The sequence below is a fragment of the Myripristis murdjan genome, chromosome 13 (assembly GCF_902150065.1).
Source record: "Myripristis murdjan chromosome 13, fMyrMur1.1, whole genome shotgun sequence".
NCBI classification, from domain to species: Eukaryota; Metazoa; Chordata; class Actinopteri; order Holocentriformes; family Holocentridae; genus Myripristis; species Myripristis murdjan.
Window position 1 is genome coordinate 31,175,680 of NC_043992.1, and position 23,587 is coordinate 31,199,266.

At 41.7% G+C, this 23,587-nt stretch overlaps 3 protein-coding genes across 4 annotated transcripts in view; 2 read left to right on the forward strand and 1 right to left on the reverse strand.

Moving 5' to 3' along the window:
- Window positions 1–23,587, reverse strand: part of LOC115369725 (uncharacterized) — a 216,416-nt gene that overhangs the window by 88,006 nt on the left and 104,823 nt on the right. The gene's annotated exons all lie outside the window — the stretch shown is intronic.
- Window positions 1,996–7,080, forward strand: LOC115370332 (extracellular calcium-sensing receptor-like). Of its 2 annotated transcripts, none has more exons than XM_030067318.1 (6): window positions 1,996–2,189; window positions 2,352–2,649; window positions 2,894–3,688; window positions 3,898–4,125; window positions 4,510–4,633; window positions 6,167–7,080. In XM_030067318.1, exons 1-6 carry the CDS (start codon window positions 2,176–2,178, stop codon window positions 7,078–7,080), a joined length of 2,373 nt encoding a protein of 790 aa, XP_029923178.1. In that variant the 5' UTR covers window positions 1,996–2,175. The 2 variants fall into 2 exon arrangements, with proteins under 2 accessions (XP_029923178.1, XP_029923180.1); XM_030067320.1 differs by having other exon boundaries at window positions 2,002–2,189; window positions 2,346–2,649.
- Window positions 15,582–21,492, forward strand: LOC115370336 (extracellular calcium-sensing receptor-like). The gene is made up of 6 exons (XM_030067323.1): window positions 15,582–15,775; window positions 15,952–16,249; window positions 16,495–17,289; window positions 17,568–17,795; window positions 18,231–18,354; window positions 20,585–21,492. The coding sequence occupies exons 1-6, from the start codon at window positions 15,762–15,764 to the stop codon at window positions 21,490–21,492; spliced, it is 2,367 nt and encodes a 788-aa protein (XP_029923183.1). The 5' UTR covers window positions 15,582–15,761.

Genomic DNA, 23,587 nt, shown 5'->3' on the forward strand with positions numbered 1-23,587 from the left:
GTTTCATGCGCTATCCCTAAAGTTGCTATCTTGCGCACACACTTTAGGGATAGGGCTATCCGCTATCCGCTATCCCTAAAGTTTGGGCTGTTAGGAGAGCGCGCCCAGGCGGCTTCAATGCGCGCCCCGACGGAGCCTCACCACGCACACGGTCGGACTGATACCAGGACGCCGCCGGAATGGACTGAGTATATTACTCATATAGACTGTTTAGAGGAAAGACTGTTTTAATTGGACACTTACGCCAGCACGTTTTATTGTTTTATCATAAGCCAGCAGCTGTGCTATATTTTTATTTTTAATATTTTATTTGCCCAATCTACCTTGTCAATAAATTAGTTTACACATAGTTCCACCTCTGCCTCTTGTGTGTGTGTGGTGTGGCCGGGGATTTTACTCAATCAGTACAACCTTGTGACACGTCCACTTGGACACATGTGGCTCCACCTCCCGAATTAACTCGCCTATAATATAATATATCATATGTATATATATATATAAAGCCAACTTGCTTTAGCCTCAGTAGAAGCCCTGAGAAAATCTACCTCCCTCTCTCCATCGCGGGTTTAGGATTTAGGATTTAGGATAGCGCATCCTGCCCTTAAAGGCAATGGCACCTGGCACACTGATTGGTTTAACTGGCATAACGCCCAAAACACGCCTATTCATAATATAGCGGGTAGCGGAGGTGTTTTGCGGATAGCGGGAGGTGCACAAGATAGCAACTTTTACGGGGGAACGCCTCTTCCTAAATCCTAAATCCGCAAATAGCGGGTTTAGGGAGTCTGGCGCAAGATAGGGCCCCTCATCTCTAATAGATGGAATGTTGGGTAATTTGTTGAGACTATTCATCTTTCCCTTGGTATGAACCCTATCAGTTTTGTTATTTTATTACCATCACCTTACCTCTATTGCAGTGGTTGGGAACATATGGCTCCTTGCCATAAATCATATAACTTATATGGTTTGAGGTCTCTTTCACACACACGGCTTGATCTTTCACAGCACAAACACAGGCTTGCCCTGCCCTGCCTCTTTCTGTCTCTGTCACATCTAGGATTTTTTTCAACCACAGCTCTGTTTTCACAGTAGCCAATTTGGCATGAAAACCATGAAGTAGCTATTTCAGGCATAAAATTTAACCTAGTGATGGAGGACAAGCAAAATCTCAGGGTCTGGTTGGGTTCAGACACAAAACAAATAGGTTTAGGCTCATTTACTATGCTCCCATCTTGGGTCAGGTTCGGATAAAAATATGCCGCCCAATCCACACTCTAGTTAAGTGAGCCGCCTGTGGAAGTGAGTCATCGTTAATGAGATACTGAAATGTTGGGAATGACGCTTCCTTTTTCCTTGCTGCTTAAACACTAGCATGTTTAAGAATGTGTGTGTTTGTCTAAGCAAACACAAGCACACAGTGGTGACATGATAATGGTGATGGGGTTGGACGGTATGGTTTGCAGGACAAAAAAAAAACAAAACAAAAAAAAAAAAATACTGGCAAAAAAAAATGCATACAAATACAAATCAAACCCAAACCCAGATTAACACACTGACAAAACATTGCACAATGCAGGGAGGGATAGAGTATGGGGGGAAATGAGCTAATGAATAGACTGATGTGTGCTGTAGGGTATTTCTGACAACCTGTTCAACAATTTTCTGGGCTTGATGTCTCTCTTTCATTCCCTTTCTGTTTCAAAATAAGACATTCTAGAAATATTCCTGTCAGATTCCATATGCATTTACAGAAGACCTTTCCATGAACCCATAAAGATCCTTCTGGTTTTGCACCTCCCTTCTCTGTTTCCTGTGTGGAGCCAGAGAGATATAACATCACTGTTCCATTATTAATGATCATGCTTTTCCAAAAATATAAATACCAGTGCAAGCTCTTCCCTTCTGCTGGTAATGTGCATGTGATGTGTCCTGTGCAGTTAGTCTTGTAGATACAGTATAATGTCCACACAAAGATGGCCAGAGCAGGGTTGGGCTCTGCTGCAGCTGCTGCTGGTGGTGTCTTTCTCTAGGGCTGAAGAGCCGGTGTGTAGGCAGAGAGGGGAGCCAGAGGACCCGCAGCTTTTTAAAAATGGTGACATTGTCTTAGGTGGAATCTTCTCTTTCCACAGCAGCTGGAAGAGCAGACAGGATAACTACACACACAGACCATCGCCAATGCAGTGCACAAGGTAAATCATACTGTAGCAAGTTCTTTGGAAAAAGTAAGATAAAAGATAGAAATGGGTGGACATACAACTGAGTTTAAATGGAAATAAGTATTTGTTTGTGTGTTCCAATGATTTTCAACAAGTAATTTCATGTTTAATGTTCATAACTGGGCTTAGGTCAAGTTTGAATTTCCGAGCATTTCAGTTTGCCCAGGCTATGCTCTTTGCCATTGAGGAGATTAACAACAGCACAGACCTACTGCCTGGCATCTCACTGGGCTATAAGATCTATGATGCCTGTGGGTCTATAGGAAGGGGAGTGAGGGTGGCACTGGCTTTGGCTAATGGTAATGAAGATACAGCCACAGCCTCCACAGCAACCTGCACCAGACCAGCGCAAGTGGTGGCTATCATGGGAGAGACCTCCTCTTCTCCTTGCATGGCTATTTCGACTGTCATTGGGCCCTTTCACATCCCATTGGTGGGTAGCAATTGTAAGCAATGAATTCTGGCATTATTATATCTCCTGTAATGAATTTTGGTCACAATTTTTACTATAATTATTATTATGAAAAACATCTGTAAAATTATTATTTTTTTGTAATTCATCCGTCAGCTCACACTGAATGTAACTCTAAAAGAATTGCTGCTAATGTTCCTGAATGAAACTTTTGATAATTTGTATTCTTAACTTGGCATTATCATTCATTTCTGCCCCCCCGCAGATCAGCCACTTTGCCACCTGTGCTTGTCTCAGTGACAAAGTCCGTTACCCATCCTTCCTCAGAACAATACCCAGCGACTACTACCAGAGCAGAGCTTTAGCCCAGCTGGTCAAACACTTTGGCTGGACTTGGGTGGGGGCAATCAGAACAAATGATGATTATGGCAATAACGGCATGGCCATATTCACAGAGACTGCCAAACAACTGGGCATCTGTCTGGAGTACTCTGTATCCTTCTTTAGACAAGATCCACCTGAAAAGATACAGAGGATAATTGACATCATCAAGGCCTCCACCTCAAAGGTAATTGTTGCTTTCCTCTCACCTATGGATTTTGATATATTAATAGATGCTTTTGCCAACCACAATCTGACTGGGTATCAGTGGGTTGGTAGTGAGGGTTGGATCACTGATTTCCACACTGCAAGTATGGATAAGCATCACATCTTGGATGGTACTATAGGGCTGGCAATCCCCATGGCCCATGTCACAGGCATGAGAGAGTTCATGTTGGATGTAAAGTCACTCAATTCATCAAGTAATGAATTGTTCACAGAGTTCTGGGAGACACTGTTTGATTGTAGGTTTATGAAGACAACGAGCTCAGAAAAGAATCAGAGATACTGCAGTGGATATGAAGATGTGTCTGGGCTGCAAAATGCCTTCACTGATATGTCACTCATGCCCATATTTAACAATGTCTACAAAGGAGTGTATGCTGTGGCCCATGCACTTCATAATACTCTTGGCTGTAAAAAAATATGTCGCAACAAGGTACAGCCAAACCCATTCACGGTGAGTTGAAGACTGAGGGCAGAAAGGTAGCTTAATACAATGTTATTCTTCAAAAAAAAACAAAAACAAAAAAAAAAAAAAAACATTAATAATAAATAAATACATTTACTTTAATGTTTGATAAATTATTCCATGATGCCCATCATTCTGCAGTGCTTAACCAAGGTGCACTGAAATATAATGGACTAAATTAATTTGCATCTCATTAGATTTTGCAGCACATAAAAAATATTCAGTTCAAAACAAAGGACGGGGAGCAGGTTTACTTCAATGAGAATGGAGACCCAGCTGCAAAGTATGAAATCATAAACTGGCAGCCAAGAGAGAATGGCACTGTGGAGTTTGTTACTGTTGGTTTTTACGACACAACTTTACCTGCAGACAAACAGCTAAATCTGCACAATAAGTCCTTAATGTGGGCACAGAACTCAAAACAGGTGAGTTACTGTATTGTTAAGATGAGGTATTGTTGTATTGTAATTTTTAATTGCCATTCATTTCAAAAGCTTGTAAAGACAACATATTGCTTTTGTTATGTGAAAAATTATTTTCCAGAAAGTCATTTTTCCATTCCTAAACTAATAATAAAAAACAAGTTTGTCTGTAGCTTGATAACTGCATTTTTCAATTTAGGTACTCATAAACCCAAGGATTGTATATCTTTCATAATTGGTAGAGTAGCAGGTAAACTCTTGAAATTAAAGGCTGAAAATCATCACATTTAGAGTTGTCATTCTATTGCAATGATACCAAAGTGCAAGTCTATATGTTTATTTCCTGCTGTTTCATACTCATTTTCACACTGTTTTTGGTTTATGCAGGTGCCATTGTCAGTTTGCAGTGAAAGCTGTCCCCCAGGAACACGCAAGGTCCTGCAGAAAGGAAAGCCCATCTGCTGCTATGATTGTATACCATGTGCCGAGGGAGAAATTAGCAACATCACAGGTACTTTAATATTATTACTTTTATACTATTATTATTATTTTAATTCATATGTATAAGAATACAGTGCATAGATTCAACATCAGCAGTTAGGAAAATATCATGATATAATCCCATATTTAAGTGGGTGTTTACATATCAGTTCAATGTGAATATTAAGTTCATCATGAGTGTATTTGAATGTCAACAATTGTAATATTTTAAATCTAATGCTGAGCCATAGGTTTGTAGCATCATGTGACTGTCATTTTATGCAATGTGCAGTTAATGTCACTGAACTGAGTGGGATTATTAAAGATTAGTACATATTATTGTGGTGGAGGGGTTTGTGTGGCCCTGTGACCCTGGAAGCTGTACTGTCAGAAGCATGTAGCTCTTGGTAGGGACTCCCATGGCAGAGTAGTCTTAGGTGAGAGGCCAGAGGTGGCAGAGATCACTGAGGTGGTTGGGAAACTCTGGAATGGCAAGGTGCCAGGAGTGAATGAGATCCACCCAGAGTTGCTAAAGGCTCTGGATGTTGTTGGACTGTCATGGCTGACATGTCTCTTCAATGTTGCATGGAGGTCAGGGACAGGGTCCAGGGAGTGGCAGATGGGGATTGTGGTCCTCATTTTTAAAAAGGGGGACTAAAGAGGGTGCTCCAGTTATTCAGGTGTTACACGGCTCAGCCTCCCTGGGAAAGCTTTCTCCGGGGTGCTGGAAAGGGGACTTCGGCCGATTGTCAAACCTTAGATCAAAGAGGAATAATGTGAATTCCATTCCGTCTGTGGAACTGTGGACCAGTGCTTCACCCTTGCACAGATACTGGAGGGATCACGGGAGTTTGACGATCCAGTCTACATGTGCTTTGTGGATTTAGAGAGGGGTTATGACCGTGTCCCCCAGGAGGTCCTGTGGGGGGTGCTGCAGGAGTATGGGGTACCGGGTGTGCTGCTGCGGGCCATCTAGTCCCTGTATGACCACAGTGAGAGCTGTGTCCGCGTTCTTGGCACTAAGTCAAGCTTATTTCCGGTGGGTGTTGGACTCTGCCAGGGCTACTCCTTGTCCCAAATTCTGTTCATTGTGTTCATGGACAAGATTTAAAGGCGCAGTCGGGGTGTGGAGGGTGTCCATTTTGGTGACCACAATATTACGTCCCTGCTTTTTGTGGACGATGTGGTCCTGTTGGCCTCATCAAGCTGTGACCTTCAGCATGCCATGGAAAAGACCGTTTGGGCTGACCTCATCAACCTTCTGCCACTGCAACTGAGTTCCGGATAAACGGTCGAAAATGAATGAATGAATACTGATGAAATTTCTCTAACTGCTTAATCCTTTTCTAATGCATATGCCTTTGCCATATGTGGAGTTATTTATTAAAATAAAATAAAGTAGAATATAAATCAGTGTGAATGTCAGTTGGGTCATAGTGGTTTGTCATTTTTAAAATGCAAGTCCCCAGAAGCATAGCATGAAAAACAGTTGAAAACCAACTTCAAATTTTGGTTAAGGTTAGGAATCTAACATCTCTAATATTTGTGTGGTATCACATTTCAGATTCCATCACCTGTGCGCAATGCCATGCTGAATTCTGGTCAAACGAGAGAAGAGATGACTGTGAAAAGAAGATGACTGAGTTTCTATCATATGAAGAGATTATGGGTGCACTGCTTATGGCAGCATCTTTATTAGGAACAATGATGACTACAACTGTGGCAGTCATTTTCTTCAGAAACAGGAACACCCCCATAGTCAAGGCCAACAACTCTGAGCTGAGCTTCCTGCTGCTCTTCTCCTTGACTCTGTGTTTCCTGTGCTCTCTGACCTTCATTGGCCGGCCCTCTGACTGGTCCTGTATGCTGCGCCACACAGCATTTGGCATCACCTTTGTCCTCTGCATCTCATGTGTTCTGGGAAAAACTATCGTGGTGTTGATGGCCTTCAGAGCTACACTTCCAGGCAGTAATGTTATGAAATGGTTTGGGCCTCCTCAGCAGAGACTCAGTGTGCTGGCCTTCACTCTCATACAGGTTGTCATTTGTATCCTCTGGTTAACAATCTCGCCTCCTTTTCCTCTCAAGAATTTTCATCACTTTAAAGATAAAATCATCTTAGAATGTGCCTTGGGCTCAGCTGTAGGTTTCTGGGCTGTGCTCGGGTACATAGGACTCCTGGCTATGTTTTGCTTTGTCCTCGCTTTTTTGGCCCGAAAGCTGCCTGATAATTTCAATGAGGCCAAATTCATCACCTTCAGCATGCTGATTTTCTGTGCTGTCTGGATCACCTTTATCCCAGCTTATGTCAGCTCCCCTGGGAAGTTTAGTGTGGCTGTGGAGATTTTTGCCATTTTGGCCTCTAGTTTTGGATTGCTCATCTGTATTTTTATTCCAAAATGTTACATCATGTTATTTAAGCCAGAGAAAAATACAAAAAAGAACATGATGGGTAAGATGCCATTAAAGTCACTATGACGAATGCAATAAATGTGTGGCCATAAGAGAACTATAAAAACGCTTTTTCAATAAAAACATTTTGTGCATGACTGCAGTGCTTTAACAGTTATCTGTGGTTTCTGTCCCATCTATTATGTTCTGTAACTAAAGGTAAAATTAAAACAGATCAGCAAATTTGCACTTGTACAACAAAGAGGAAATTTTTGTCCCTGCTGTCAGGCAAGGAGGATGGCCCCGCCTACTGGTTCATATGCCCATCAACTCTTAACACCAAGATAACATATCTTGAAATGTGCATATTCATGATACTTAGAAGATGAATTCAGTCAGTTGAGTTGATTTCATCATCTTCTGTTCAGCGCCACTCTGGGGTTTAAATGTCAACTTTGCTTAAAAGGTATCACAAAATTATGTAGTGGACTCCAATGTTACTTGGTGAGTGCAGTCATACCACCCAAAGTAAGATCCCTGTCGATTGTGGTGATCCTATGATCTATCCTCTACGGCTGCCCACAGGCCCAAATGTCGCAGTTGATATGTCAAATCTCTTGGGCTGATTTGCCATAAAATATGTAAAGCACATTCATGTTACCAAGTGGAAGAGCCTTGCAACCCTCAGGCCAAATATTTGACCTGCACACACTGAGGCTTCTTTTCCTTCCCAAAGAATGAACTATGTCAATTTTGATATCCCCATAGCCTTTCTTCTTGTGTCACCCTTGGAATTTGGTATCTCACGGTATATTGGTTAGACTGTCATGAAATTAGATGAGCATACTGATGCTCCTATGAGGATGGACCCTTTCGATTTTGGTGACATCATTACCATTCTTGTAACATTACCCTCATGCTCGAATGTTAAATTTGTATACACATTGTTACAAAATGAAAGGTGTAATATATGATAATTATATTTCTCAAACGTGACCATAACACAGCACTGGAGGTCCACAAGTGTAGTTGATCAATACTGGTCAATCCACTTAGCCAACTTGACCCAGCCCTTTCTTTGCTTTTTGGGAAAATCCCCCATTCTCCAACACACACACACACACACATAGCCAGGTTGATGACAACTACATGGGTAAGTGCTGCTCTGTTAAAGGTTAAGAGTTAACCTTAATTGATCCCTGCAGGGATCTCTGCAGCCAGTAACAATAACAGCACAGCATCACTTTTTTGATAATACAATTTGTAAACTAAATTGAACGTTTGCTTTGTTTGCTGTGGTTCTTACTTGGCATGATACTTCTTGCAGCTTAAACATTTCTATCTTTATATGTTGACATAAGTTGTCTTGTGATGTAAAATATAGCCTCAAACTATGATCAATTAAGGACTATGAAGCTTATAATTGAATCTGTATACAGGTGTGGACAGCAATAACTGCTAGATGGTACTAAAATATAACTAAATTACATAGTATTTCTTTAAGTAGTGGATTGTATTGTTATAGTTGGTGAGTGCATTCATATACCACAAAGGAAGGTTCTTCTTGACTATAATGACCTTTTGACCATTCCTCTATAGCTGCATAATGGCCAAAATGTCAAATTTCATGTCTCAGATTGATTGGATTTGGATTGTAAAATTGCACATTCATACTACCCAGGGGATGAACCCTGGCCAAATGTTTGATGTGTACACAACACGTCTAAATATAACAGATGGAATGCCGTGATTTGCTGAGCCAACTCATCCTTATAAGTCCCTATAAGTCCCAATCCCAATCAGTTTTATGCCATCACCTCTCCTCTCATGTCACCCTTAGGCCAACTTTTGAATTTGATATCTCACAATGTAAGTCTATTGGGCAGATTGCCATGGAATTTGATGAGCACATTAATGCTCCCCAGAGAATGAACCCTCTTAATTTCTATAATGTCATGAGTCATGACCATTCCTATCGTGTTGTTCTGTGGCCAAAATGCCAAAGTGATTTACACTTAAGATATCACTAAATGTAATTAGTGGATTGCCATGATATTTGGAGAATGCATTCATACACCCAAAGGAAAATTCCTCTTGATATTGATGACCGACCCCATTACCTCTCCTCTAAGGCTCCCCATAGGCCAATATTTCAAAGACAATGCTTATAGCAAACATCATTCTCCAATTTCTGGGAAACTCCTCAACAAATCATAGTTGATCTTCCTGCTGGGCATATCCTTGACTGTGTATTTCCTGTGTCCTCTAATATTCATTGGCCCTCTGATTTATCTTGTCTCTTAGCTGTCTTAACCCTCTCTTTTTAATCAGTGTGCTGTAATATATTGTTGTTGTTTTTGGTTGTTTTTTAGGGTGCCTGTTGTCATCTGGCCGGGGACTACAGCAGGATATTAGCCATGTTGGCTAAAGCTGCCCTTTTTACTGTCATTGAATTGCAGTTAATTAATTGGGACTGTCCACGACATAATAAACGAATAAACTAAACTAAACTAAACTAAACTAAACTCTGAACTCTAACTCTATCCCTTTACCTAACCACACAGCATTTGGGATCACTGAGAGTGTCTTTTTTAAACTTTATTTTTGTGTTACTACCCTTCAAGGCTTCCAGAGAGTCATACTAAATAGCTTGCACCTGCAAAGCAAATTTTCAATAATCTGGCCTTAAGTCTCATCCAAGATGTGATTTGCATACTTACCAATCAACTGCCCTTTCCCTTCAAGCATATGGAACACTATAGGGACAATATTATTGTTTTGGTATGTGCCTTTGGATTTCTTACAGGGTTCTGGGCTAGGTTAGACTATATTGAAGTCCTTGCTATCTTATACTTTGTAATTAATTTTTTTGGCAGTCCGCTAATTCCAACAAAACAAAATACACTCCTGATCAAAATATTAAGACCAGTTGAGAAATTGCAAGAATTTACATTTTGCACTGTTGGATCTTAAGAAGGTTCTAAGTAGAGCTTTAAAATGCAAAAAGAAGAAATGAGAGTGAGACAAAAAAAAAAAAAAAAAAAAAAAATCTTCACCACTTGGAGCAACATTCCCACTAGCCTCCTGGAAACACTAGCATCAAGCATACCGAAACGAATTTTTGAGGTGATTAACAAGAAAGCTTTTTTGCCTTTGCCATCAGGAGGTCATGACAGTGTGGATACCTGACAGAAAATGACACTGAATCCACATTTTTGCCAAGATTTGGGCTTGTAAAGGCAGTGGTCTTAAACTTTTGATCAGCTGATGAACAGCCTATTTCAGTCTAAGCTCTACTTCTTAAGATCCAACAGTGCAAAATGTAAATTCTTGCAATTTCTCAACTGGTCTTAAGATTTTGATCAGGAGTGTATATCACTATTAACATGCTCATATTCTGTACTGTTTGGATCACCTTCATCCCAGCTTACATCAGCTTTCTTGATATTGAGATAATAAAGTTTGTTCCACCATAATAATTGGTTAATTTATCTTGTTATCTTGAAAAAAAAAATCAAGCTCTCCAACTATTTCATTTTGACATAACAAAGTTTGTTCTCCTGTGAAAATGGGTTAATTTATCTTGTTATCAAGGAAAAAAAACTAAAGGGCGCTTTCTTGAGAAAATGAGATACAGTGCCACCAGAAAATATTCACACCTCTTCATTTTTTCCACATTTTGTTACATTACAGACTTATTCTAAAACCGATTTGAGTATGGTTTTCTTTCTTTCTAAATCTACACGAAATAGCCCATCATGACAAAGTGAAATGTTTTCAGACTTTTTTGTAAATGTATTAAAAATGGAAACATAATAATAATAATAATAATTTAAACATAATAACTACATAAGTATTCACACTCATAGCTTAATATTTTGTTGAAGCACCTTTGGTAGCAATCACAGCCTCAAGTCTTCTTGGGTATGTCTCAACAAGCTTGGCACACCTGTTTTTGGGCATTTTCTCCCATTCTTCTCTGCAGATCCTCTCAAGCTCAGTCAGGTTGGATGGGCAGCATCTGTAGACAACCATTTTTAGGTCTTTCCAGAGATGTTCAATTGGATTCAAGTCCGGGCTCTGGCTGGGCCACTCAAGGACATTCACAGACTGCTTCTGAAGCTATTCCTTTGTTATCTTGGCTGTGTGCTTCGGGTCATTGTAGTGTTGGAAGATGAATTGTTGCCCTAGTCTGAGTTCCAGAGCACTCTGGAGCAGGTTTTCTTGAAGAATCTCTCTATATTTGGCTGCTGTCATCTTTCCCTCTATGCGGACTAGTTGCCCAGTTCCTGCCGCAGAAAACATCCCCACAGAATGATGTTGCCACCACCATGCTTCACAGCAAGGATGGTGTTAGCTAGGCAATGAGCAGTTCCTGTTTTCCTCCAGACATGACACTTGGAGTTCAGGCCAAAAAATTCTATTTTGGTTTCATCAGACCAGACAATTTTGTTTCTCCTGGTCTGAGAATCCTTAAGGTGCTTTTTGGCAAACTCCAAGCGGGTTGCCATGTGGCTTTTAGTGAGCTGTGGCTTCTGTCTGGCCACTCTACCATAAAGGCCTGATTGGTGGAGTGCATTAGCAATGATTGACCGACTGGATGGTAGTCGTATCTCCACAAGGAAAGACTGTGACCATTGGGTTCTTGGTCACCTCTCTGTCCAAGGCCCTTCTTCCCCGATTACTCAGTTTGGGCAGGTGGCCAGATCTAGGGAGGGTCCTGGTTTCAAACTTCTTCCATTTCCGAATAATGGAGACCACAGTGATTTTCAGGACCTTCAATGCTGCCAAATTTTTTTGTATACTTCCCCAGATTTGTGCCTTGACACGATCCGGTCTTGGACCCTGATAGCATTGACTTTTTGGCCACATGTGGCATCTAGCTGGTACCTCTGGCTGAGATGTGATACGGCAAAACACATGAGGGCCACATCATAACCACATTGGTTTGGCCATACCTTCAAAAATGGAGGGGATTTCTCCTCTGGGACAGTTCTGTAATTGAAGCACTTGGCCCAGATAATAGATTTAACTTTGGGCCACACGTGATTTGTAACTGGCAAATGTGTTATGGCAAAACACATGCGGGCCACATCCTAACCACTTCAGTTTGGCCATACACTTTGACACCTGCCCAGGTGGCAGAGTGGAGTCTTTTGCAGCACGTGACCAGGACCTTATTTGCCTAATTTTTCACCTGGCTCCTCTCATCTTTCAACTGGCTTGGTAAGTGAATTTTAAACCTTTTAAATTTTGTTGTACTAATGATAATAAATGCCGATTTTATGCTCACTAAGTTATCTTAGGTCTTTGGAGGAGAAAACTATAAGATGATTAGCCAAACAGAAGTCTGTTCTTCTTTAAAACATGTGAAGGCGGTGACTAGACACAGGCTTATGGCTGCATTAGCATCCTCGCTAAGCCTGCTGCTTTTCGGATGAAAATGTTTGATTAAACTTTAATGATCTCTAATGTCTGATTTTGCTAAAAGCGGTCGCTAACTTTAAGCGCTACTAACATTAGCTGCTAACACCGCACCTGTGTCTATATGAAGCGATATGAAGCACGGTATATAAATTATATTAGCAGCTAACACAGCTCCCGTGTGGTTTATAAATTATATTAGCTGCTTAGCTGCTAACGCCCAGTGTGCTATATAAATTATATTAGCTGCTAACGCAGCTGAGGCGTGTCAGTGGTGATTAGCTGCTAACGTTAGCAAGTAACGAAGCCAGAGATCTATGTGCGGCGCCTCTGCCCGTTCACCAACATGATATGGTCGAGTGGCCGTCTTTCACAGTTTCTAAGTGCGTCTCTTAGTGCAAACATTTCACTCGCCTTTGCCCTCAAAAGTGTGTGTGCGGACCGGGAGACTGGTTTAGCGAGTAACTCGCTTAAGTGTGGTCTATCAAAAACTACAAATCCCATAATCCCCTGGCCGCAACGAACCAATCACACCAATCACACTTCTCTGTAGTGATGCAACCTGTGTCACGTGAGAGGTGACACTCCTTTGCCTGTCTTCTCCCTCTCTATGCATCTGACAAGTGACTGACTGATTCAACTGAGGCTACGTTTACACGTAGTCGGGTATTTTGAGAAACGAATATTTCCCTCCCTCCGTTTTCCAAAATAACATAGTGCACTCGGCATCGTTTTCAAAAAAATGTACATTTACATCAACCCGCATAAATACGCCGTTGAGCGCCATCATAACTACCCCAAGCCTATGGGCGGTGGTGTAGAAAGAAGGAGAAAGCCATGCAAGCCAATCAGAAGCCAAACCAGACAGCAGTCTGCCCAGGTCGGACCCAAAACCGGCGACGCTGACGGTGCTGCGGACTGGCTCTTTGTGTTGGAGGGAGGAGACTGACCTCCGAGCCCTCATTCATCTCTGCTCCTCGCTATAAAAAAAAAAGCAGCTGTATTGCAAATGCAAACATATGGAAAGTGTCTGCACCAACAGAAATGCGACTGCTACTGTGAATGCATCCATGATCATCACCATTATAGACATAATATACGTATATCATGTCTATGATCACCATAGCCAAATGTAAACATTGTGCGCACTTTTGGCGCATAATGTGATGTCAGCTGCCTGGAACTCTGTATTTCTCCGTTTTTCTCAGTTTACATGCAAACGCGAAACAGGAGTTTTCCTAAATCTCCACTTTGGCTGGAGTTTTTAGAAAGAATCGTTTTCAGAGGCGAATTCGCCGTTTGCGTGTAAATGAAGGGCACAAACGAAGGGAAATGTCTCCGTTTTTAAAAATACCCGTGTACGTGTAAACGTAGCCTCAGACTTGGCTTCATCTGGCTGGTGACAGAGATGGTGGGAGAAAAGAGAGAAAAAACTGCTAATGAAAAGAAAAGAGCTGGAGCTGACAGTTAAGCTAAATTTAAACTGTTCATTTATAGTTACATACTGTTCATATTTTTTTATACTGTTCATTTTTGTTTGCACTACATTTTGTGAAATAAAACTTTGAAGCAAAACTTGTGTGTTTCATTTTCATACATATCATTTATGGTTAAAGTGATCCATATACAGGGCAACTTAATCACTGCTCATATTGCACTAAAATTATTATTGTTATTTGGTGCCAGCTAGATTTGACCTGTCATTCACTTCAAGTAATGTCACTCTGTCAACGATATGAAGGCCACATAAGGACCAAATTTAGTTCACTCCTGGTAGAAGTCTGGTTTTGTTATGGTTCAGTTAAGGCCAATACACCCTAGGGCCAGATGGGGCCCATCATTCACTTCCGACAGTGAGCCAGATATAAGGTTTGGTGTAAATTAGGTTAGCTTCTGGGTAAAATCTGGCTTTTGGTCTGTCAGCCACATGTGGGCCACATAAGAGCCATTAGGCTTTACCAGAACTCAGCCATACAGGCGTGCCGTATGAGGCCCAGCTGTAAGCCATATGATCTTTTGATGTTGGTACAGCTGTGGCAGAGGTCTGGCTATGTTATGGTTCAAACACAGCTTTCATATACCTGGGCCAGATATGGGCCGTCATTCACTTCCGTAACTGGGCCACATCTTTGCTGTTCATTTGGGCCACATCCAAGCCAAAGGAAATTTGCTATTGGGGGAGGTTTACATACAATTTCTTTGATTTCATTGCTTGATTTCTGCTCTGATATGCACTGTCAACTGTGAGACCTTATATAGACAGGTGTGTGCCATTCCAAATCATGTTCAGTCAACTGAATTTACCACAGGTGGACTCCAATCAAGTTGTAGAAGCATCCCAAGGATGATCAGTGGAAATTGGATGCACCTGAGCTCAATTTTGAGCATCACAGCAAAGGGTGTGAATACTTATGTACCTATTATGTTTATTAAATTTACAAAAATGTCTGAAAACACATTTTCATTTTGTCATTATGGGCTATTTCGTGTAGATTTTTAAAAAGAAAACTATACTTAAAACGGTTTTAGAATAAGTCTGTAACGTAAGAAAATGTGGAAAAAGTGAAGGGGTGTGAATACTTTCTGGTGGCAAGGTAATTTACCACCAAAAAACAAAATACTTAATCTGTGATCTTGAGATAGCAACAATTAAAACATAACTGAATGTAACTGAATGTATATGATTTTTAAGCAATGGAAATGCTAAAATTTCACATCACTGTAGACATATTAAGACTTATCAGACTTATCAAATGAAACTAGGTGATTTGTGATTGAAGATGGAGAGAGAGAGCACAAGCATAAATCTTCTGACTTGTGAACTGTTTCACAATCAGATGTTGAATAAATGATAGCACAGCCACATTTTTTTCCAGAATTGGTGTGGCTGCATATTCCTATTAGATTCCATATGCGTTTACAAAAAATCCATAAGCCCACAAAGATGTTTCCAGTTTTGCACCTCGCTGCACTGTACTGTCCCCCATGTGGATTCATAGAGATGTAACATCACTGTTCGTTGATTTTTGGTCATGTGTTTCCAGTATGTATAAATATAACAGGGCAGGCGCTACATTGTTCCTGTCGAGTGATGCTACCCTTGCAGTTTGTTTCTTAGATACAGTATAATGTCCACACAACGGTGGCCAGAGCAGGGTTTTGCCCTGCTGCAGCTGCTGCTGGTGGCATCTCTTTCTAGGGCTGAGGAGCCGGTGTGTAGGCAGAGAGGGGAGCCAGAGGAGCCGCAGCTTTCTAAAAATGGTGACATTATCTTGGGTGGAATCTTTTCTTTCCACAGCAGCTGGAGGAGCAGACAAGATAACTACACGTACAGACCATCGCCAATGCAGTGCACAAGGTAAATCATACTAATCAGTTAAGATGACTGGATTCATACTGACTTATGCCAGCAACTTTGCTGGCATAAGACAAAGGATAGAAATTGGTAAACATACAAATGAATGAAAATATAATCAGTAGTATGTGTTTGTTTGCTCAAATAGGTTTAATGTTCATAACTGGGTATGGGTCAAGTTTGAATTTCAGAGAATTCCAGTTTGTCCAGGCTATGCTCTTTGCCATTGAGGAGATTAACAACAGCACAGACCTACTGCCTGGCATTTCTCTGGGCTATAAGATCTATGATGCCTGTGGGTCTATTGCAAGGGGAGTGAAGGTGGCACTGGCTTTGGCTAATGGTAATGAAGATACACCCACAGCCTCCACGGCACCCTGCACCAGACCAGCACAAGTGGTGGCCATTATAGGCGAGACCTCCTCTTCTCCTTGCATGGCTATTTCGACTGTCATTGGGCCCTTTCATATCCCATTGGTGGGTAGCAATTGTAAAAAAAAAATAATAATAAATTCTGGCATTATTATTTCTCCTATAAAGAACACTGGTCACCGTTAGAAGTAACATGATCATTTTTGTAACAAAAAAAGATAATGATTATTTTAATATATTTCATCCATCAAATCATAGTGAATGCATATTTAAGAGAATTACTGCTAATGTGGCTTATGTTTTCCAGAGAGAAACATTTCAGAATTTCTATCCTTAACTTAACCCCCCAGATCAGCTACTTTGCCACCTGTGCTTGTCTCAGTGACAAAGTCCGTTACCCATCCTTCCTCAGAACAATACCCAGTGACTACTACCAGAGCAGAGCTTTAGCCCTGCTGGTCAAACACTTTGGCTGGACTTGGGTGGGGGCAATAAGAACAAATGATGATTATGGCAATAACGGCATGGCCATATTCACAGAGACTGCCAAACAACTGGGCATCTGTCTGGAGTACTCCGTATCCTTCTTTAGACAAGATCCACCTGAAAAGATACAGAGGGTAATTGACATCATCAAGGCCTCCACCTCAAAGGTAATTGTCACTTTCCTTGTACCTGTGGATTTTGATAGATTAATACCTGAGTTGATCCACCACAACTTGACTGGGTATCAGTGGGTCGGCACTGAGGCCTGGATCACTGATTTCCACACTGCAACTGCAGATGGGCACCACATCTTGAATGGTGCTATAGGGCTGGCAATCCCCAAGGCCCATGTCACAGGCATGAGAGATTTCATGTTGGATGTCAAGTCACTCAATTCATCAAGTAATGAATTGTTCACAGAGTTCTGGGAGACACTGTTTTATTGTAGGTTCAAGAAGACAGAGAGCTCAGAAGAAAATCAGAGATACTGCAGTGGATATGAAGATGTGTCTGGGCTGCAAAATGCCTTCACTGATATGTCACTCATGCCCATATCTAACAATGTATATAAAGGAGTGTATGCTGTGGCCCACGCACTTCATAGTGCTCTTGGCTGTAAAAAAATATGTAGCAAGAAAGTACAGCCAAATCCAGTCATGGTGAGTTAAACACAGAAAGGAGAATCCATATTGTCCTCCTTCAACGAACAAGAAAAAAAATGCTTTAACCCACCTCCATCTGCCTAGATCTGTTTTTATGTTGTTGTTAGGAGGGTGCCTTTATTCCTATGAAGTAAATCATGGAAATGTGTGCCTCAGCTAACATAAAAGCCGATCTAATCTGCCAAAGTCAAACCCATTGTTATGACTTATCATTTAATAAAAATATTTCCTATTCAGTTTTCCTGACTGAACTAATTTTATTTACATCTCATTAGATTTTGCAGCACATAAAAAACATTCAGTTCAACACAAAGGACGGGGAGCATGTTTATTTTAATGAGAATGGAGACCCAGCTGCAAAGTATGAAATCATAAACTGGCAGCCGAGAGAGAATGGCACTGTGGACTTTGTCACTGTTGGTTTTTACGACACAACTTTACCTGCAGACAAACAGCTAAATCTGCACAATAAGTCCTTAATGTGGGCACAGAACTCAAAACAGGTAGGTTACTGTATTGCTTATGAGTGATATTACTGAAATGTAATGTTTAGTTTGTGTTCATGGGAAATAGTGGCTTGAAAACACAGCAAAAAAAAAAAAAAAGGTGGGTTACTGTATTGTTAATATGAGGTATTGTTGTATTGTAATTTTTAATTGCCATTCATTTCAAAAAGTTGTAAAGACAACATATTGCTTTTGTTATGTGAAAAATTATTTTCCAGAAAGTCATTTTTCCATTCCTAAACTAATAATAAAAACAAGTTTGTCTGTAGCTTGATAACTGCATTTTTCAATTTAGGTAAATTCTTGAAATTAAAGGCTGAAAATCATCACATTTGGAGCTGTCATTCTACAGCAGTGATACCAAAGTGCAAGTCTATATGTGTATTTCATGCTGTTTCATACTCATTTTCACACTGTTTTTGGTTGATGCAGGTGCCATTGTCAGTTTGCAGTGAAAGCTGTCCCCCAGGAACACGCAAGGTCCTGCAGAAAGGAAAGCCCATCTGCTGCTATGACTGTGTACCATGTGCAGAGGGAGAAATTAGCAACATCACAGGTACTTTTGTATTATTACTGTTATATTATTTGAATTAATACATGTAAGTATACAGTGTATAGATTCAATATCAGCAGTTGAGAAAATATCATGAAACATATTTAAGTGTGTGTGTTTACATAACAATTCAAGGTAAATGTTAAGTTCATCATGAATGTATTTGAATGTCAACAGTTGTAATATTTTAAATCTAATGCTGAGCCATAGTTTAGTAGCATCATGGGACTGTCATTTTATGCAACGTGCTGTTAATGTCATTGAACTGAGTGGGATTATTATAGATTAGTATATATTATCGTGGTGGAGGGGTTTGTGTGGCCCTGTGACCCTGGAAGCTGTACTGTTAGGAGGATGTAGCTCCTGGTATGGATTCCCATGGCAGAGAGGCCTTAAGTGAGAGGCCAGACAAAGAGCAGTTCAGAAGACCCAATGAAATGCCTCCCTAGTGACTTAGGCAGCTCGCCCAAAAGAGGGGCAGAGGGGTCCCCTCCTAGAGCCAAGCCTGAGGGGGTCACGTTGGGCAGCACTCTCATGAGCCCAGCACCTGCAAGAGGAGTAGTAGTTGGTGGGTTGGGGTGGAGGCCCCGGAGGACTGGACCTACGTTGACACGCTTTCTGTGGAAGAGGCAGGGCCCAAGGAGCCTGGGGGTGTTTTGTCTATTTCCCTGGCAGAGGTCACTTAGGTGGTTGGGAAACTCCTCAATGGCAAGGTGCCGGGAGTAGACAAGATCTGCCTTGAATTGCTGAAGGTTCTGGATGTCATGGCTGACACGTCTCTTCAATGTTGCATGGAGGTCAGGGACAGGGCCCAGGGAGTGGCAGATGGGAGTGGTGGTTCCCAATTTTTAGAAGGGGCACCGGAGAGGGTGCTCCAGTTATTGGGGTGTTACACTGCTCAGCCTCCCTGGGAAAGCTTACTTTGAGGTTCTGGAAAGGAGACTCTGGCCAATTCTTGAACCTCGGATTCAAGGAGAAAAATGCGGATTCCATCCCGTCTTTGGAACTGTGGACCAGTGCTTCACCCTCGCACGGATACTGGAGGGATCACGGGAGTTTGACAATCCAGTCTACGTGTGCTTTGTGGATTTGGAGAGGGTTTATGACCATGTCCCCTGGGAGGTCCTGTTGGGAGTGCTGCAGGATTATGGGGTACCAGGTGTGCTGCTGTGGGCCATCTGGTCAATGTATAACCACAGTGAGGTCTGTGTCCACGTTCTTGACACTAAGACAAGCTTATTTCAGGTGGGTGTTGGACTCTGCCAGGGCTACATCAAATTATGATCTTCAGCATGTGCTGGGGCGGTTTGCAGCCATGTGTGAAGCAGTCAGTATGAGGATCAGCACCTCTAAGTCGAGGGCCAGAAAAAGTGGTTTGTTCTCTCTCCGAGTGGGGAGTGTGTTACTGCCTCAAGTAGAGGAGGTCAAGTAACTTGAGGTCTTTCTCACAAGTGAGGGTAGAATGGAGGAGGAGATCAACAGGAGGATTGAGGCAGTGGCAGCAGTTATGCAGTCGCTGTACTGGACCGTCATGTTGAAGTAGGATCTAAGGCAGAAGGCAAGGCTCTCGATTTATCTTTGTTCTAACCCTCACCTATGGTCACGAGTTCTGGGTAATGACCAAAAGAATGAGATCACAGATAAAAGCAGCAGAGATTACTTTCCTCTGTATGGTGGTCAGGTGCACCCTTAGGGATATGGCAAGGAGCTCAGAGATCCATGAGAAGTTCGGAGTACAGCCGCTGTTCCTCCGCATTGAAAGGAGCCAGTTGAGGTGGTTCAGGCATTTAGTCAGGATGCCTCCTGCTCGCCCCCTTGGGGACGTGTTCTGGACACAACCACCTGGGAAGAGGTGCCAGGGCAGACCCAGGACACGCTGGGGGGGATTATGTATCCCAAGCCTGGGAAAACCTCCCCTAGGAGGAGCTGGTGGATATGACCATGGAAAAGACTGTCTAGGCAGACCTCATCAGCCTGCTGCCACTGCAACCCCGTTCCGGATTAGCAGCCAAAAATGAATGAATAAAACATTGATGAAATTTCTCTAACTGCTTAATCCCTTTCTAATGAGCATATGCCTTTGCCATTTGTGGAGTACCTTTTATTGAAATAAAATAAAGTAGGATATAAGTCCCTAGTAACAAAGTATGAAAACCAATGGTTTGGATAACTACAACATTGATTAAGAGTAGGAATCTAACATTTCTAATGTTTGTGTGGTATGATATTTTAGATTCCATCACATGTGTGCAATGTCATGCTGAATTCTGGTCAAACAACAAAAGAGATGACTGTGAAAAGAAGATGACCGAGTTTCTATCATATGAAGAGATTATGGGCGTGCTGCTTACGGCAGCATCTTTATTAGGAACAATCATGACTACAACTGTGGCAGTCATTTTCTTCAGAAACAGGAACACCCCCATAGTCAAGGCCAACAACTCTGAGCTGAGCTTCCTGCTGCTCTTCTCCTTGACTCTGTGTTTCCTGTGCTCTCTGACCTTCATTGGCCGGCCCTCCGACTGGTCCTGTATGCTGCGCCACACAGCATTTGGCATCACCTTTGTCCTCTGCATCTCATGTGTTCTGGGGAAAACTCTCATGGTGTTGATGGCCTTCAGAGCTACACTTCCAGGCAGTAATGTCATGAAATGGTTTGGGCCTCCTCAGCAGAGAATCAGTGTGCTGGCCTTCACTCTCATACAGGTTGTCATTTGTATCCTCTGGTTAACAATCTCGCCTCCTTTTCCTTTCAAGAACTTTCAGCACTTTCAAGAAAAAATCATCTTAGAATGTGCCTTGGGCTCAGCTTTTGGGTTCTGGGCTGTGCTTGGGTACATAGGACTCCTGGCTATCTTTTGTTTTGTCCTTGCTTTTCTGGCACGAAAACTGCCTGATAATTTCAATGAAGCCAAATTCATCACCTTCAGCATGCTGATTTTCTGTGCTGTTTGGATCACCTTTATCCCAGCTTATGTCAGCTCCCCTGGGAAGTTTAGTGTGGCTGTGGAGATATTTGCCATTCTGGCCTCTAGTTTTGGATTGCTCATCTGTATTTTTATTCCAAAATGTTACATAATTTTACTTAAACCAGAGAAAAATACAAAAAAGAACATGATGGGTAAGATGACATTAAAATGATGATGATGAGAGCAAATAATGTACAGTGCATTCAGAACGTATTTAGACCCCCTTCACCTTTTTCACTTTTGTTATGTTGCAGCCTGATGCTACAGTCTTTTAAATTCATTTTTTTCTGTCATTAATCTACACTCAGTATCCCATAATGGCAAAGTGAAAAAAGAATTGTAGAATTTTTTCTTGAATATTATTGGGTATGATGCAACAAGCTTTTCAAACCTGGATTAGGGGATTTTCCTCTGAAACTTGGTCAGGTTGGATGAGGACTGTTGGTGGACAGCCATTGTCAGGTCTCTTCAGAGATGTTCAATAGGGTTCAAGACAAGGCTCTGGCTGGGCCACTCTAGGACAGTCACAGAGTTGTCCCTAAGCCACTCACATGTTGTCTTGGCTGTGTACTTAGGGTCATAGTCATGTTGGCAGGTGAACCTTCAGCCCAGTCTGAGGTCCTGAGCACTGTGGAACAGGTTTTCATTGAAGATATCTCCATTCAGCTTTCCCTCAACCACGACCAGTCTCCCAGTCCCTGCTGCTGAAAAACAGCCCCACAGCATGATGCTGCCACCACCATGCTTCACTGTCGGGATGGTATCGGGCAGGTGATGAGTGGTGCCTGGTTTCCTCCAGATATAACGTTTGGAATTGAAGACAACAGTTCATTCTTGGTTTCATCCAACCAGAGAATCTTGTTTCTCACAGTCTGAGAGTCCTTCAGATGCTTTTTTGCAAACTTCAAGCAGGCTGTCATGTGTTTTGCGCTGAGGAGAGGCTTCCGTCTAGCCACTCTGCCGTAAAGTCCAGATCGGTAGAGGGCCGCAGTGATGGTTGGCCTTCTGGAACTTTGTCTCAACTCCACACAGGATCTCTGGAGCTCAGTCAGAGTGATCATCGGGTTCTTGGTAACCTTTCTTATTAAGGCCCTTCTCCCATGATTGCTCATTTTGGCCGGGTGACAAGCTCTTGGAAGAGCCAAACTTCTTCCATTTGAGAATTATGGAGGCCACTGTGCTCTTGGGAACCTTCAGTGCAGAAGAATTTTTTTGTAGCCTTCCCCAGATCTGTGCTTTGTAACAATCCTGTCTCTGAGCTCTGCAGACAGCTCCTTTGACCTCATGGCTTGGTTTTTGCTCTGATATGCATTGTCAGCTGTAAGGCCTTCTACAGAGAGGTGTGTGCCTTTCCAAATCATGTCCAATCACTTTAATTTACCGCAGGTGGACTCTAATCAAGGTATAAAAACATCTCAACAATGATCAAGAGAAATGGGAAGCACTTGAGCTAAATTTCAAGTGTTGTTGCGAAGGGTCTGAATACTAATATCAATGTGATATTTCAGCTTTACGATTTTTTTAATATATTTGCAAAAATTTCTAAAATTCTGTTTTCACTTTGTCATTATTGGTTACTGAGTGTAGATTAATGAGAGAAAAAATGAATTTAAATGATTGTAGCATCAGGCTGCAACATAACAAAAGTTAAAAACTTGAATGGGGTCTGAATATTTCTGAATGCACTGTATAGATATAACAGAACAACAATAACTTTAATTCAATAAAAATATTTTAGGCATGAATGCAGTGCTTTTTGGTTATCCAAGGTTGTTGTAATTTACAAATAACATAATATTAAACATCGCACAAAAAGTAAGGAAATTTGTGTTTGGTAGATTATTTCTTTGTTGTAACAATGCTTCTTGGCAATAAACCGTATACCATTGGAAAGCCTGTTTATTTCCCTTTTAAATGGTGCCACATTTGTAAGGAACATGCATTTGTGGGATGAGCAGCAAAGCTGAGTATGTGGGTTGCACCCATGAAAAATTTGCCAGATCTTCTCTGCCAATGCAAAACAGCTTATTCTGGTGTTTGGTGGATTGGATGATTGAAGTTTGAAGAAACAAGACATATTGGCAACTTAACAATTCATTCATTTAACAAACAGGAGCCTCAGTAGTGTGTGGAAGAACCATACACAGCCACAACAGCCTGGCACCTCCTCCTCATGCTGGTCACCAGCCTGATCACACACTGCTGTGGGATGGCTAACTCTAGGATGGAATGGCCTGCCAGCAGTCCTGACCTCAATCCCATTGAAC

What these genes read in the sequence shown, in the direction of transcription:
- LOC115370332 (XM_030067320.1), top strand. An exon ending in TACAGCCAAACCCATTCACG is followed by an intron (nt 3,689 to 3,897) that starts GTGAGTTGAAGA and finishes GCATCTCATTAG; the next exon opens with ATTTTGCAGCACATAAAAAA. An exon ending in GGGCACAGAACTCAAAACAG is followed by an intron (nt 4,126 to 4,509) that starts GTGAGTTACTGT and finishes TGGTTTATGCAG; the next exon opens with GTGCCATTGTCAGTTTGCAG.
- LOC115370336 (XM_030067323.1), top strand. An exon ending in GGCCCTTTCATATCCCATTG is followed by an intron (nt 16,250 to 16,494) that starts GTGGGTAGCAAT and finishes TTAACCCCCCAG; the next exon opens with ATCAGCTACTTTGCCACCTG. An exon ending in GGGCACAGAACTCAAAACAG is followed by an intron (nt 17,796 to 18,230) that starts GTAGGTTACTGT and finishes TGGTTGATGCAG; the next exon opens with GTGCCATTGTCAGTTTGCAG.